The following is a 17,394-nucleotide window of genomic DNA, read 5'->3' as shown; positions in this document are numbered from 1 at the left end:
AAGTTATGACCAACCTAGATAGCATATTCAAAAGCAGAGACACGACTTTGCCAACAAAAGTCCGTCTAGTCAAGGCTATGGTTTTTCCAGTAGTCATGTATGGATGTGAGAGTTGGACTGTGAAGAAGGCTAAGCGCCGAAGAATTGATGCTTTTGAACTGTGGTGTTGGAGAAGACTCTTGAGAGTCCCTTGGAGATCCAACCAGTCCATTCTGAAGGAGATCAGCCCTGGGTGTTCTTTGGAAGGAATGATGCTAAAGCTGTAAGTCCAATACTTTGGCCACCTCATGTGAAGAGTTGACTCATTGGAAAAGACTCTGACGCTGGGAGGAATTGGGGGCGGGAGGAGAAGGGGATGGAAGAGGATGAGATGGCTGGATGTCATCACTAACTCGATGGACATGAGTTTGAGTGAACTCTGGGAGATGGTGATGGACAGGGAGGCCTGGAATGTTGCAGTTCATGGGGTCGCAAAGAGTCGGATATGACTGAGTGACTGAACTGAACTGAACTGAAGAACTCTGAAAGGGAACTTGCTTTTGCAAACCAAGGACAGAGCAACCAACAAGATTCACTTTCTAATTCCACTGCATGGGTATAAGTCCGGCAACGACTTCTGGGGTATTGTTGATTTAGAAAAGGCCAGGGTCCCAGCAGTAGTACAAGTCGCACCAATTGCCTCTATTTTTAAGGTGATCACTGAACAAACCTCAGTATAGAGTTTGGAAGAAAACACACTGCTATAACCCAAAGCAATAAAATGTAAGATGGGCCGCTCACTGATTGCTGATGTTTGTGTGTCTGTGCTAAGTCACTTAAGTTGTGTCTGACTCTTTGTGACCTTATGGACTGTAGCCCACCAGACTCCTCTGGTCATGGGATTCTCCAGGCAGGACTACTGGAGTGGGTTGCCTGGCCTCTTCCAGGGGATCTTTCTGACCCAGGGATTGAAATGGCGTCTCTTACGTCTGCTGTATTGGCAGGAGGATTCTTTACCACAATGCCACCTGGGAAGCCCCTCAAAGGCTTCACTTTAGGGCAGACCTTTGTGACTATGGGACATTAAAACGAGTGTTCCACTGAAGGTTCCAGGTATGCCGAGAGCAGCGGCTTCCTGAGGATGGCCGGCTGAGGTGAAGGGCAGAGCCCCGTGGCGTGGCTGTCTTTTGCCTCCATCAGCCTCCTTCATTTTACCTCAGTGCAATATACAAATGCTATAATTTTATAAGTGAAAGAAGGAGGGAAATCTTGCCTTAAAATGCCTTAAAAGGGGAGCTAGTTATGTATGTTTAAGAGCTTAATGTTTAAGGTATGTTCAGATCATTTCCTGACAAAGGATAAGATGAACAAAAGAAGTGAAGGTGTGAGGAGCACTCTAAAAATATAACAAAAATGAAAGTTTTAACAGAAGTTTGAAGTGATAACTTAAGACAATGAAAAATATAAGTCAGGCCTCAAACTTATCCAAGGCTTTTCACACACAGACAAACCTAACCTAATATCTTATTTCCACGATGATTCATGGCATAATATAATTTAGAGCTGAAAGAGGCTACTAAGACCATTTTTCCTGATCACGTACACAAGGAATGGGCGCAGGAAAACCAAGTGACTCACTCAAGGGACACAATAGTCAGTGGATGAGCTGGAGAGAGGCTCGGACTTGTTGTCCAATGCACTTTTCATTTCTTTTGAATCTCTGTGTGTTAGGGCAAAACTATAGACGTCTTGGTTTTAGGTTTTAATTTGCACCTCTCCTAAACTCAAATGAATATTCAATGGCTGCATGGTTGGCGGGCTGAGGTTAGGTGGGAAAAAAATTTCTTTACCGATCAGTTTTATTTCATCCTTTTTGGTAAATTACACTTAAAATGTCACAAAAGAGCCACTGGATAAGCTTCTGAATCTCTAGATTAACTTTTCAACACCAGGGCCTATGGATATCATTAAGAACTTTGCGAGTCATCATGGCATTTTACCAAAGTAAAACTAACTTTCCCCTAGAATATCAGATTGCAGGGGGCATTAGGGAAAGTCAACAATGACCTGGTCTGTACTCCCCACCTGTGCCAGAGAAAGTTCACGTGAGGGAAAAAAGATTTTCCACTCTGGCCCAGAGCTGAAAGATGAAGAGTCAGCACTGTGCTGACCAGTGAGGCATTTCCAGTAAAGAAACGGAAGCCAGTTGATGACGCTGGGACAATGTGAATAAGGGAAAGAAAGGCTGAAGTGTTTGCCCTTCTACTGCTCCTGCCTGGGTTGGGTTACGGTTGCTGTCCCGAGCATGCTTGACCTTCAGTTTGTTTGCACCTAAGTTTATGAATTTGCTCAACAGGCTGCTGGCCTCCACCACCGATGTTCGAGATGCCCAGGCATGTTGACTCCATACATTTCAACATAACCTTCCTCATAGGTTTTATAAGAGCAGGACACTAAACACCACTTTATTTCATCAGTTGTGTCAAAGCCCTTCTTGGGAACCGCTGGTGGGAAAATAGGTTTTGAGGTCAGAGCAGGAAGCATCTGTGGTGACAGGTTATAGCTCTATAATAAAACCAGGATGTCAGACTCAGACCTTTCACTAGGGAGGCCCAAAGACTGACCTGTCAACCCCACTGCTCGTGACCACTGGGGCATTTTTATAGAGCAGGCATCTGATCCACTCTGAGTCAGAAGCCTCCCTGAGCCTTCTTTATCCTGGGTACAAAACCTCAGCAAGCATGACAGGAGAGTCGGTCATGGGCAGCAAATGCCTTGAACTTTCCAAATATACCAACGTTTCCAGTTCTAGAGAAACTTCTAACATTACTTCCAACTTTCAATGTTTATCAATAACATGGCCATGAATAGCTTTCTATATAAAATTTTTTTTAATCCTTTCAAACACTTTTAAGTGCAAATGTCTGTTACAGTTCACTGTTACCCTAGGTTCTGGTTTGCAAACCACTTTGTTTTCCCTTGAGTTCAATTTTAAGGTCTGAAAAAACAAAAACAGTATTTTGGATAATGGGACAAAATGTTCAGGAAGCTTGCTGGTTTTCAAAGTTCCCAGCCGGTTGGTTAAACATCTGGCCTCCCTGACAAAGTTGCCACCCGGACTGAAGAAGCTGGGGAAGGGAATGCTTGCTTTATCTGGAGGGCAGGGAAGCTTACACAGGGTCTCCATATCTCTGCTCTTCTTTGATACAGTCAATAGAGACGTCAGGTTTGCAGGATAGTCTAAAAGGTACAGCTTGAGTCTGCGTTCTGACGTCTGCCACGCCTCTTCTAGTCCATTGGTTAGTGAAGTCTGGGGAGACTTCCTGCCTGAAGCCTCAGCAAAGTCTGCTGGTCTGCTGCTCTTACTGCCCCTACTGCTGGCCCAGGGGATTGGGAAGACTCTGCACCCAGAAGGTTAGCATGGGAGAAGGGGCGCTGGCCCTCAGAGATGCTCATCTGTGGCTCAGATTTAGCTGCTTTGGGAGTGGGGGGCACTGACAAATGGCAGGCTGAACTGACAGCCAGCATGAACTCTGCACTCCGAGAAGAGTGAGCCGATTGCAGTGATGATTCCTAGCAGGCAAGGTGGTCAAGGCAGCAACAAGGGCATACTTAGTGCTTACTCTGGGCCAGAGTTTTTCTAAGCACTTATATGTACTAATTCCCTCAACCCTCATAGCAACCTGATAACACAGGTATTAGAATTACTTTCTCTTTTCATTCAAGGAAACTATAAAGTCCAAAAAGGTTGTGAAATTTCTTCAAGGTCGCACAGCTAGTAAGTGACAAGCCAGGTTTCAGATGCAGGCAGTATGATTATAGCCACGCCACTTCCTCGCCTAAATGTGATGGTACACCTATCAAAGGCATAAATAACAGCGCCTGTCTGTTAAGGAAAGCGTTTCAGTAGCCTTAAAAATAAACTACAAATGTGTTCAAGACCTTGTGCTCAGATAAGAAACTGAGAGAAACATGACACAGCCCCGGGAATGATTGTGACTCCTGACAGCATCAGATTCTCCGTCTCCCAGAGCCCAGGGAACCTTGATCTTCTGACAGTGGCTGTGTGGCACAAGAAGGAGGTGCTTAGCCTTTCTCTCCAAAATTGGAGTTGAAAATTATTATGAAAGTTAAGTATAAAACAGTATTAGGTCTAGGAACCTTTTAGCTGCATGTTGCAAATTATAGGCTGTAAACACTATGTGCTATCAGTGTAATTGCTACTCTTCCCATGGAACATAGGGACAGTGTGGGTTTCAATTTTCTTAAATTGAAAAGAAATAAATATGTGAAAAAGAAGAAGCTAAGAAGTATCATGAACGCTAGAATCTATTTCCACTCTTCAGGGTGATATAAAATAATACCATTTCAAAAAGGGGTAGAATTACTCTTTTGAGGTCAGTCTAATGTCACTTGGCAGAAAGAAAAATCCACATTTAATTGTAAGCACTGGTACCTGGTGTTCTCCAAATCTGTCCATGCATGGATCTTCTCTGCAAGAGAAAAATCATCTGTGGCTTCTTTACGTAATAAGTGCACGTGTGTACGTACACACATCCTCCTATACATTTAGCAATTATGCTGTTACACTTCATATAAAAATGAGACCTTATGTACATACTTAACACTCTCATTGTGGCAGTATACTTTGTTTTATTGCAGTCCTTTAGGTATCCTGTCCCGACAAACATTTTGAATGACTGGAATAGCTACAAAAGCTCTCTGTGAATGTTTTTCCCAAGTGTAAATTATTGGAAAACTATTTATATAATTCATGAAAATCTTTAGTCTTGTGTCCTTTTAATCTTGGTGAATCCACCACACTGACAGAATCCCGCTTTTACTCTACACTTAAAGACTGGATTTATTTCTTTGGTTTATCATGAAGAAAAAGATAAGTGAAATTGTACTTTCAGATGTATGCAATTTAGCTTCCATACATATTCAACGAGGTTTAATGCTTCTATAGTTTCCACTCTTGAATTTGTCAAAGCTAAAGCTAAACAGGACAATTCTCTGGCATTTAGTGCCGGTAGTATTTTGCTAACATTAACTTTATCATAAAAAGTTCATATTCATGCTCAACAATTTGATTTCTTGAGCATGTTTGACATCTGTACCCCCTGCCATGTGCTGGGAACAACCACAATTCATACAAAATTTAGGACCACAGCATGACTCAATTATTGTTTTTTTCCCCCTCTTATTGCTCTCTATTATGGTGTTTCTATTCACACCATTTTGGGCTAAATCACTTCAACATAAAAATCGAACAAGTTTTCCTATCACTTCTGTCCTATTGCTTGCGGGCAGACAAGTAACTTTTGAAATAGTGTGGCTGAAAGGAAAACCACTGCAAAAGCTGAGAATCTGCAAAGATGCTTGATCAGAAGAGAAATATAACCTCTGGCTGTCACCTGTTGTACAGACTCTTGGAACCAGAGATTTGGAGGAACCTCTGAAGGTAAAATCATCCACTTCCCCCATTCCACAACTTCTACCCTAAGGGAATGCACTAGAACCTCTGGGCCTCCAGGGCTGTCTTATTAAGTTATTTACTTATTGTAAAATTTATTTCTTTATTTTTTTACTAAAATATAGTTGACTTACAATAATACATTAGTTCCAGGTGCACAGCACAGTGATTTGATATTTTATCCATTACAGAATATCAGCACAATCCACAGGACTCTTTTAAAGGCCTCCTCACTGTGTCTCACACTTCCACTCCAGCTCTCTTTCCTCTGATTTCATTTTTAACAAGTAGCTGAATTCATCTTCTAAAAATATTAAGTTAGATATCTGTCTACCATTTAAAACCTTCCAATGGCTCCCAAGGATTTAATCTATAATCTACACTCCTTCCCAAGGGTGTATGAGGCCCTGCATGGCCTAGCTCCTGCCAAGTTCTATGTCTTGGTCTCACTCTATGGAACAGGAGTGCCCCTTTCTTCACATCAAGACTCCTACATCACTCTGCTTTATTTTCTTCCCAGTATAAAATGAATGAAGAGCTTTCATGGGGTTGTGGGTTTGGGGGGACATCAGTGGTAGTCATGCATTCTTTCTAAGCCAAAGTCAGCAGTTTGACTGGTCAAGTATTAAAGATGCCTTAGTTGTGACCGTAGCCTGTGACTTTCAGGCTGCACATTTATTTATGAACACAACAGTTCTCTGGTCTGCTTGTCTGGGATCCCCACCATCAGACAATGAAAAGATGACTTCTTATTCAAAAGCAGGCAGAGCAGTCACTTACTTATAGTGGATCCAGACTCTGGCCTGTTCAGGGAGCTGATGATGACAAAGCCGAAACCCTCATTCTCTTTGCGGTGAATGACCACGTCGCTGGTCTGCAGGCTGTGGGAGGCGAAGCCTTCAGGGGGAGAGGCGTTGCTGGTGGGGACGGCATGGTTACTGTTGCTGTAGGTGTTGGTGTAGGTTGCGTAGTCACTGCGAGGAGAACTGTGGTGGGTCGACACGGAGCCTGGACTCCTCCCATTCTCTGGGCAGGGCTCCCCTGGAACACACATCATACATAGGTACCCGGTTATTTAGCCAGAGTCTGAAAGAACGAGCATCTCCTGTGCACTGGGCACTGTTCCAGACACCTGCATTGTTACGAGACTGGTTGACTGGCTTTTATTCTCCCAGTCTCTGGATGTGATGAGTATTTAAAAGGCTATGAACCTGGTTACGGAGGCCCCTAGGTCTTGTCCCCTTCCACCCTTCTCAGCAAATGCAAGTAAAACCCCTCCTCAAGTCCCCCCGTGCTGTTACTTGTTTATAAATTCTCCTTGGTAAAAGTACAACTCCCTTAGACAACATCTAGTTTGAAATATAGGGCTTCTTAGTTTCATGATAATAATTGATCTTAAGACAGATCATAAAAGGCCATCAAACAGGTAGACAGAATCCTAAACTGCACTACACATAAAACTTACTTAAAGAACTAGTACAAAACATGCATCTTCAAAGTCCACCCAAGAAGTTTTTTCAGTAGATAAATGAACAGCTGAGCCCAGGAATTTAGATGAGGTTTCAAGGTCACACTTTAAGAAATGCTGATTGTAGCTGGGGCTAACAGGGTATGTCCATGTAAGAGACCTATTGCAATTTTACTAAACAGCCATGGTTTTATTTAATATTGTGAGACCCTGTTAGCCTTGAAGTGTTAATTCACTTTGTATAGGTGGGAAACACTTACCTTGCTCACTCTAGGATCAAATCGAACAATGATATCAGGCTAAGGAATGATGAACTTTGAATCTCTAAGGGAGGTGTTAGAAGCCTTGTTCATTTCCATTCTGTATTATTACAAAAATAGTTTATATCAACCAGATAAACCAAGCCAATACTTCCATGAGAAAGTAAGTATATTTTCAGGGGGAAATGACAGAAAGTTGGCAGCCAAGAGAAGCTAGGTTTTAAATTGAAATTTGATCTATCATCCAAGAAAGAATTTTGTTATTTTACAATAATACTTAGGTTCTGGTATTCTGATGAAAAAAAAACAAAACAAAACCCTTAAGCAGGCATGTAGAATGCTGTAATTAGAAAAATGGCCATTTCATCTCCATCTTACTCTTTGATTCAGTTTAGTCGCTCAGTCCTGTCCGACTCTTTGTGACCCCATGGACTGCTGCACGCCAGGCCTCCCTGTCCATCTATACTCAAAAGATATTTATGGAATAAAGGGACATTAAGATTGAAAATAATGATGAAAATAATGATAATTAATGATTCCTTTTTGGGTCTTTAGATATGGTTTCCTATCTAGCATACTGGAAGTTGTCTCATATGGCAAGTTAAAAATAATTAGCCAAAGTTCCAATGAGCATTTCTTACTTAAGCTGCAATTATATTCTGAAATGAAAAATCATTTCATTTCAAAAATCAAAGTCAGTTCAAAAATCAGGGAGCAAGAGCACTGACTATAAGAGATGTTTTGTTACACTGATACCTACAGAAAAGGGAACTGCATTTACTAAAATACTTAGTTTTACAAATGATCTTTATAAAAATGTATTCATTTCTCATGTTTAAGTACAAAATGAAGAAGATCCAGGCTGCTGCTTATTATCACTTGATAAATTTGAATTTTCTGTGATATTTACTCAATCAGGTTTTAATAAAATAAAGCAAATAGATGCCATTCATCTGTAAGAAATGTACTGAAGTGATAAAAGAAAAACAACAAAAAATGTCAATGTCAAAGCTTTTTCCTCTTTTCTACCAGAATTTCAAACTGCCTGTAAAATGAACTCTCTCCACCAGAAAACATCATCCAAAGACAAGCTGTTATTGTCTTGGTGAAGCACACATGTCCTTTATCAGTCCTTGCACAAGTTGGAAATAAAGTGATTAGAGATAGTCAGGAAGAAGAAAAACAAACAATTATTATGCTGCAACATTAAATTGAAAAGCTCCCCAAGTTACTGGACCAAATCAGTAACTAAATGTCATAGGCAGTGACAAGAAAGACCTCATTTTCTGGCTGTCATATTTTAGGGGGTTGGGAGCTGCAGTCGTCAGTACAGCAGCAACAAAGAAAAATTATCCGTCTTTGCAGTAAATGACTCACAGTGGCTCTGCCACTGGTTCTAAAGGGAGAAAGAAAGACAATCATTGTCTAAGTCAATGCAAGTGGTCCCGGGGTGAGTGAAGGAGTCAAATACATTAACAGAATACATTTCTATTGCTTCTGGATGTCTCTTTCATCCTCTCCAACAATGTTCTTTATCTTTAACACCATGAGCACATTTAAAACCAGGGAGTTAAGACGACTTCCAACGATTGGCTTTGAGGAATAGAACTGATTCTACACCATTTTTCTACCTGGCTGTCTCTAGACCCAAATGAGCCTGTCTTCTTTTCAACAACACTTCCTGGTATGGAGCATGAATAACATTGTTTTAGAATAATTTAGTAAAATGTCAGAAAGTGACTGAATACCATGTGCATTAAAAAAAAAATACTAATTTCCAGTATCCCTGACTCATCCTTCTGGCTTACAGCCAAATGAGTATACACAATTCAGTCACTTAATATCTACTCAAATCAAATAATTAATTTTGAGGTTTAGCTTCTGTTTGTCCTCACCAGTCATACTGGAAATCATCACTGTGCTTACTGGGAGAGAGAGTCTGTTTGGGAAGGCAGGTGTCATTGATAATGTCCTCCAGGTTGAGGTAGTTTTGACAAGAATAGTCAAGTGCTGGCCAGGAGCTGCTCCTGGTCTGCAGACCTATTAATGATTCCTGCACAGTGCTGGCCTAGAGTTCATTAAATGATTATTAAAATTAATTGGCAATATTTTTAAACAGGGAGATTTTACAGAAAGCTGGATTTCTAGTTTCTCTTGAAATATTTGGCTCCTCTGTCCATGGGATTCTTCAGGCAAGAATACTGGAGTGGGTTACCATGCCCTTCTCCAGGGGATCTTCTAGACCCAGGGATCGAACCCACGTCTCTTTTTACGTCTCCTGCATTGGCAAGTGGGTTTTTACCACTAGCACCATCTGGGAAGCTTCCAATAATCAATTAGAGCTGGGCAATTGCTGCCCCCTGACTGAGCATGAAATGTGCAAGGCCCCGCAGTCTCAACTACTCCCCAGTGTCTCCTGTGCATTCCTGATTTACTCATTTCCCCGTGGAGTGAGGAGCATGCAGGGCCAAAGGGGCTTGTTTAACCAGAGTCCTTGTTTCCCTTCAAGATCACCCGCTGGGTATCACAGTTCTCAGACTCTGTAACCAAGCATCCCTTGCCTGCTTTCAGGGTGTGCCTGGGTCTCTTCTCAGGACTGTCCCCCGTAAGTATGACAGCCCTGCAGATGTGTGAGTCTTAAAGCGGCTGAGGCAATGGGGTCTGTGCGTGGTAGAGCTTAGATATGTGCGCTAGAGTGTCCACAGGCATACTGCATCCCTGTGGTGCCCTTCCCATGTCAGGGGCTGGCCCACCCACAGGCATTTGATTTTATGTACTTCTGCTTTATGCTCAACAGGGCAGACAACTTATTTAAATGCTTACAGACAAAGAATAAGGGACTGAATTTAGAACTGACAAAAAGTATAGCAGTCAGGAGCAGGAAATTCACTCTAATCACTGACTAAACTTTTCACCCAGTTGTAAAGAAGACTTTCCCCTTTCTCAGCATCGGGCCAAGAATCATACTTTCCCTTGAAAGTGAAAGTCGCTCAGTCGTGTCCAACTCTTTGGGACCCCATGGCCTGTACAGGCCATGGAATTCTCTAGGTCAGGATTCTGGAGTGAGTAGCCTTTCCCTTCTCCAGGTGATCTTCCCAACCCAGGGATCAAACCCAGGTCTCCCACATTGCAGGCGGATTCTTTACCAGCTGAGCCACAAGGGAAGCTCATACTTTCCCTTAGGTGTTAGTGAAAAGATGCTGATAGATTTAAGATGGACTCTAACTAAAGTTCTGATTGAGTCATAAAACTTTCTTGTACATCAGCTCTAGATTTACACTTTATGAAACTCCTCAGAGACACTCTTCTCTCAGATGAATAGTATGTATTCAAAATAATGTGTCACTATGTCGAGCATCTCAAAGCTGAGACATATAAATATTTATACTTTCAGTGTAACAATTAAAGCCACTCTTCTGCTATCCTTGGGGAAAAAGCAGCTAAACACTGGAGCTAGTGGCATGGATAAGACAAATCTCAAAACTAGTTTAAGGTGCAAGATCTGTGCTAAAATTATCTGATAAAATTGGATACATCATTGGATGTTTTCAAGGCTTCCCTGGTGGCTCAGATGGTAAAGTGTCTGCCTGCAACGCGGGAGACCCAGATTCCATTCCTGGGTCTGGAAGATCCTCTGGAGAAGGAAATGGCAACCCACTCCAGCACTCTTGCCTGGAAAATCCCATGGATGGAGGAGCCTGATAGGCTACAATCCATGGGGTCGCAAAGAGTCGGACACAACTGAGCGACTTCACTTTGGATGTTTTCATCCTTTACTCCACGATTTCTCACTTTCAAGTGTCTAGTTTGCCATTGTCTAATTAAAAATTTTGCCTTTCTATCTTTAGTGTGTTATGTATGTAACATACATAATGTATATGTTAACATTTGAAGCAGGTTTCCCTATTATTTTCATTTTTGCCCAATGTAACTAACTGGTCTATATTTCTCATAATCAATGATTTTTTTCCCCTCTCGAGCATCAGCTAGGAAACCACTGCCTAGGGTCTTCTGAGGTGAAGCAAGACATTTGAACAAGCCAAAGCAAGCATAAGGCAGGAGGGTATAATTTCTATGACCTTCCTTCTTTCAGCTCTTTTTCCATTACAGTGCTCCTTTATGCAAGAAGCGGGTGACACTGCCTGTCTTCTTGTTCATCTTCTGTCTCTTCTTTATTTAATTGTTCACTTTGCCTCTGCTTTGAATAATCTCATCATAAGCCAGGCTTGTACCCCCACTGCCTTGGCTTAGGAAAGCATAATAATTTTAACCATGATAATAAGAACCCTAGAAATGACATCTCCATTCCCATATCCATTTGCAGCTATCTGTTCTCACTGTTGACGAAATGGCAGCTATGAAGAAAGGCTGTCTTCCTGTGCATATTTTTAAAATCTGTCCCATCCTATTTCAAGGTACTGACTTTACTATCAAAGTATCCTTTGCTGAACTTAATCGTTTTTAATACTCATAAAGCTTTCAAGGAAGAGTGGGTTGAACTAACTTGGAAACCCTTCTGGTGTGAATGAGCAGTCTGCAGTAGAACGTTTTCAAAAATTAAATGCACTTGAAATGCACTTGAACGCCTAAGTGAGTAAAGTTGGTAAGAACTGCATCAAAGAGCATCTTCATGGAAGTCGCACAATCCACAAATTGCAAGAATACATTTTTGCAGTATTTGGCATACACTACAATAGCTTGGGTTGATTAGAACAAAATTTAATTTGCAATGATCAGCTGGTGGCAAGAAGAGCATGAAATTATGTTGGTGCACTGGTTTTTGCACTTTGCAGTATATTTCCTTGTAAATCAAGTATCTTCCTAATTTATCTTTGGGTTACAGAACATATAACACAGCAAACGTTTTATTAAAAATCATTCTGGAGGGTGAGAGACAGTTAAATGTTAACCAAGCAAACACTGTCTTCCCTCCTGGCACCTCGCCCAAGGATAAGGCATAATTCAAGGTGCTTTACTTCACTGGGTCAAGTGGTCGCCATGAATTTCTGAAGATGAATGGCACCTCTTAGCAAAACCTCCATATGATACAAGATCTACAGCAGGCTCTATGGGTAGGGGCTAACAGTACTTCTGACTTAGCCTTTTAAGTGATGGCTCTTGTTCTAAGTCTAGTTTCTAGAAGACTCAAAAAGGATTTTTAATTTGACTAGCAAGCCTTATCTTCTTGAGTGGTTTAGAGCCTGTAATTAGCTGGTGGCCTTTTAAAAAATTCAAACATGTGATGATAATAGCACATGTAGCAGAGTCCTTATGTTAGGGAGTGACATTTGCTAAAGGTTGGTCTAATGTTTTTGAATTCACTGGACATGGGGTTGGTTGTAGAGGGTGGAAGGGAACTGGAAATGGTATAAAGAAAGAAGCCCTGGCTGGAGAGATGGGTCTCTGCATGATCACTGACTCACTGCAGACCACAGGGTGAGCTACTGAACCCCTGATTTGTCATCTGTTACATGAGGGGTTTCACATTGCTCTTTCTAAGGTCCCTCCTGATTCTAGCATTGGTCATTCTGTACGAGGAGCAGTAGGTAGCTAAGCAAAGAGGCCAGCAGACTCACGGGGCAGGTGACGGCAGAACATCTTTGGTGCTGTCACTCCCATAGTTCACAGAGAAAAACACTTGTGGTTTGGAACTATATTCCCAATGTTACTGAGTGCTCAGATGGTAAAAAAAAAAAAAAAGTATAATGCTTGCAATGAACATAATTATTGCAAATATAAATCTTTTTGGGGGGGAGTTGAGACATGATAAAGAAAGATAAACTGAATCATTATAATATGATAAGAGGGCTGATTTTAAAAGTTTGTCTTTGTGGATTCTCTTATGAAGCTGAGAAAATGGTTGCAAAGGGAATAATTACTTTTAATTTCTCTGTTTCATAACTTTGGAGTTATATGAACTGTGTTTTCTCAGAGTGACATATAGCTGTATTTTTCTAAATCAGGGTAATCATTTTATTGTTACCTTTTATCAGGCTCTATAAAGGAAGCTAGTTTTCCATCCTAGTTGCCTTATTATGGTATCAAAACACTGAGGTTTTTGGCTTGTAAACACAATGAAGAACATTTTCAAAATCTATATTTTTCACTACTATAATGTTCTTCTTATAACTAGCACCTGCTAAAAAGCAAAGAGCATACACATCTTAAATTAGCTCCAGGCTTTGCTAGGAATTTTTTAATGACTCTATGGAAAATGTCAGCCTCAAAGACTGCTTGCTGCTGCTGCTAAGTCGCTTCAGTCGTGTCCGACTCTGTGTGACCCCAGAGACGGCAGCCCACCAGGCTCCCCTGTCCCTGGGATTCTCCAGGCAAGAACACTGGAGTGGGTTGCCATTTCCTTCTCCAATGCATGAAAGTGAAAAGTGAAAGTGAAGTCGCTCAGTCGTGTCTGACTCAGTGACCCCATGGACTCCTCCGTTCAGGGGATTTTCCAGGCAAGAGTACTGGAGTGGGGTGCCATTGCCTTTTCCTCAAAGACTGCTTAGAAATGTATTATACTAGTGAGGTGAAAATGTGCACTTTCTTCATGGTTACATGTGGAATATGTAGGTTGGTCTTTTCCCTCATAATATGGAAACTGATTTAAAATGTTGTTTCCAGTGTCCTGACCACGACTCACACAGCATTACATCACCTAACCCCCAACTCCTGCTGCTGGTTTGAGCTACTTACCTCCACATAGCACCTTTCTTCTCACAGTGAGGTTGACCTGCCCATTCCGGGCTGCATGGTGCATAAGGTCAATGACATAGCGGTGGGTCTTTCCAGCCACAGGAATTCCATCCACATAGACGAGCTCATCTCCTGGGTGTAGGCGGCCGTCTCTGTCAGCTGAGCCCATGGCGATGACGGCGCCAATCAAAATCTAGAGAAGCAGTGAGAAGAAAAGAACATTTAAGTTTTCAACTTTCTTTTTCCTTCCTATGTATGTATGTATGTATGTATGTATGTAGTAATTTAGTGGAAGATTTTATACTCTCTACCCTCCATCCTAAAGGAGATCAGTCCTGGGATTTCTTTGGAGGGAATGATGCTGAAGCTGAAACTCCAGTACTTTGGCCACCTCATGTGAAGAGTTGACTCATTGGAAAAGGCTCTGATGCTGGGAGGGATTGGGAGCAGGAGGAGAAGGGGACGACAGAGGATGAGATGGCTGGATGGCATCACTGACTCGATGGACATGAATCTGAGTGAACTTTGGGAGTTGGTGCTGGACAGGGAGGCCTAGCGTGCTGCAATTCATGGGGTCGCAAAGAGTCGGACACGACTGAGCGACTGAACTGAACTGAACTGAACCCACTGAGAATGTACTTGAAAAATGAAAAATGAGAGGCTGAAAGGATGCTCTTCTAACTCTTCCAGGTTGCTAACTCCTCTTAGAGAAACAGATGTTTGAACTTGCTCTTCATGGCCATAAAGTCTGGGGGACACTTGCTAACTGGCTCATAAGTTACCACCCTTAACTCCAAATGTCTGATGCCACTGACACTGCACATGGGCTCTAAAATGAAACAAACTAGGGATGAAATCCTAGCTCCAGTTCTTTATTTGTGTGGCCGCGGGCAAGGCCTTTGCACCTCTGCAAGCCTCAGTTGCTTCACCTGCAAAATGGGGAAATAAAATAATAGGACCTACTCCTATTCATGGAACTGTTGGGAGATGTGAAATAAACAGCACATGGGAAGCATTTAACTTTGCTCAGGGCATATAGTGAGCTCTTGAAAAGTGTCAGGGGAAACTGACTGCTGTGTATTATTAAATTCAGATAAAGGTTCAAAATGCTTTTCATCTTTTTTAATGTTGCTTTGAAAAGCTGGAGGTAAGGAAAAAACAAAACAAAACAAAGCAGAATTCGTGGCTGACTTTCCCCAGGACAGTTCATTTCAGTTCAGTTCATTACAGTCGCTCAGTCAAGTCCGACTCTTTATAACTCCATAGACTGAAGCACGCCAGGTTTCCCTGTCCATTGCCAGCTCCTGGAAGTTACTCAAACTCACTTCCATCGACTTGGTGATGCCATCCAACCATCTCATCCTCTGTCATCCCCTTCTTCTCTCACCTACAATCTCCCAGCATCAGGGTCTTTTCAAATGAATCAGTTCTTCGCATCAGGAGGCTAAAGTATTGGAGTTTCAGCTTCAACATCAGTCCTTCCAATGAATATTCAGGACTGATTTCTTTTAGGATTGACTGGTTGGATCTCCTTGCAGTCCAAGGGACTCTCAAGAGTCTTCTCCAACACCACAGTTCAGAAGCATCAATTCTTTGGCGCTCAGCTTTCTTCACAGTCTAACTCTCACATCCATACATGACCACAGGAAAAACCATAGCCTTGACTAGATGGACCTTTGTTGGCAAAGTAATATCTCTGCTTTTGAATATGCTATCTAGGTTGGTCATAACTTTCCTTCCAAGGAGGAAGCACATTTTAATTTCATGGCTGCAGTCACCATCTGCAGTGATTTTGGAGCCCCCCAAAATAATGTCTCTCAGTTGAACAGTTTATCTACTTTAAAAACTCAGTCAAATCTTCTCCAGGGACTTCTGATTCAGTGATTCAGTGATTCAGTGGCTGAGACTCTGAGCTCCCAGTGCATGGGGCCTGGATTAGATCCCTGGTCAGGGAACTAGATCCCACATGCTGCAAGTAAGAGTTCATACGCTGCAATGCAGACTGAGGAGCCTGCATACTTAAATGTGCAAAAAAAAAAAAAAAAAAAGTCTCCTCCAGATTTTTGCTGTGTCTTTGAATATTTTCTAGGAGCACATCCCTACACAAAGGATGTCCCCAGTTCTGCCTGCCGCCTGCAATGCTCTGCTGTTTAATGACAACTATTACCAGGAAGTTTGGAGGTACTCATTTGGGAAACGTGCATACTGTCATAAATCCCTGAACAGGGGATTGCAGTGAAAGGCACAACAGGGTAAGTTTTCTTACTTCCCATTAGAAACACTCCAATTAGTGTCCATTAGCAAGGCTTTTTTTTTTTTTTTTCCCCTGTCACAGAGGAAAGACAATAGCACTAAATATTTTAGTTTTGCTCTTAAATCTACAATTTTTCCAACTCATGGACAATAGAGTTCAAAGGAGTAGATTTTCTTTTGCCAAGCGGCTTAGGCTCACAGCATCTGAAAGCAGTGGCTATCATTAGTCTGATACTATTAGAGAGGCTATATTCTAGGTTGTATTTTAAGTCTTTATAAAATGATCCTTTGTTCACAGATTGATTTTTTTCAGGCACTGATTTCTCTCAAATCTCAAATCTGTGGATTCCAGTTAATCTGCAGTTGGTCCATTATGACCAGCAGGCTCACATGTCTTCAGGTGTGTCTTCCGACTTGGTCACACTGCTCAGTGTGGTCTGTCAACACAGCCACCAGATTTGAATGTCCAGGCCTTCTCAATGTGCGAAATTACGGTCTAGAGAGTTTTCTTTTTCTCCTGAGGACTTCATATTCTTGGTTCACTGAATAGGAATGAAAATCCACCCTCCCCCCACCCCCCACGGCTATTTTTTCCCTATTCCCGGGGGATGGGAATAGGGAAGTGGGGAGTAGGTTTGCTCCCATGTTGAATATTGGTGCTCTGATGACTGATTAATTATTGCTGTCATGGGAATCCCATCTCTGGCCTTGGATTGACTGGGCTGTGCCCATTTGCTGTAGGCCAGCAGTCAGGCAGGCTTCTGATATTTTCCATTTTCCCTTATCATCATGCCAGCCTGAATTTATGAGTTTCTTTCTAAAGATGGTCCAATCTATTCTTCAAAAGATTCAAACCACTATGGAGCACTTCAAAGATTTAGTAAGTGCTTTGTGCAAACCAGTGAAAATGAATGTTTATGTTTTTCCACTGCCCTGTGAAGAGCTGCATTTGGCTGGGTTAGCCCAAAGAAAATGCTTCAACCTTTAGCTTTCCCGTGTGCCTCAGTGGGAGAGCTTACAGCTAGGAATAGAGAAAAAATAGCTGACGAAATTCTTAGCTTAATTACCACCATTCAGCTGTAACTTTGATTTTAACTCATGAAAAGGAGTAAAAAAAACAGGAGTAAAAAAAACAGGTTACAACTAAGAGCTAACATTGCAATTGGGCCCTCTACAAAAATAGCAAAAACAAAATTTCACATTGGAAAATTCTCATACCTCTCCCGCTGTGGGAAAACAGCAAAGAAATACTCTTGAAGTTATCT

The 17,394-nt window shown here is 41.8% G+C and overlaps 1 protein-coding gene across 3 annotated transcripts in view; it reads right to left on the bottom strand.

Annotated features, from left to right (window-relative positions):
- MAGI2 (membrane associated guanylate kinase, WW and PDZ domain containing 2) overlaps positions 1-17,394 on the bottom strand; it is a 1,500,648-nt gene that overhangs the window by 161,414 nt on the left and 1,321,840 nt on the right. For all 3 annotated transcript variants that reach the window (XM_069587784.1, XM_069587786.1, XM_069587785.1), the window contains 2 exons: positions 13,877-14,069; positions 6,236-6,496 (listed from right to left, as the gene is read on the bottom strand). In XM_069587784.1, coding sequence (XP_069443885.1) covers positions 6,236-6,496; positions 13,877-14,069 — 454 coding nt within the window. The remainder of the gene's footprint in view (positions 1-6,235; positions 6,497-13,876; positions 14,070-17,394) is intronic.

The sequence above is a fragment of the Ovis canadensis genome, chromosome 4 (genome assembly GCF_042477335.2).
Source record: "Ovis canadensis isolate MfBH-ARS-UI-01 breed Bighorn chromosome 4, ARS-UI_OviCan_v2, whole genome shotgun sequence".
Lineage (NCBI taxonomy): Eukaryota > Metazoa > Chordata > Mammalia > Artiodactyla > Bovidae > Ovis > Ovis canadensis.
Note: the sequence above shows the minus strand (reverse complement) of the source record. Positions and strands in the feature narration are given on the sequence as shown.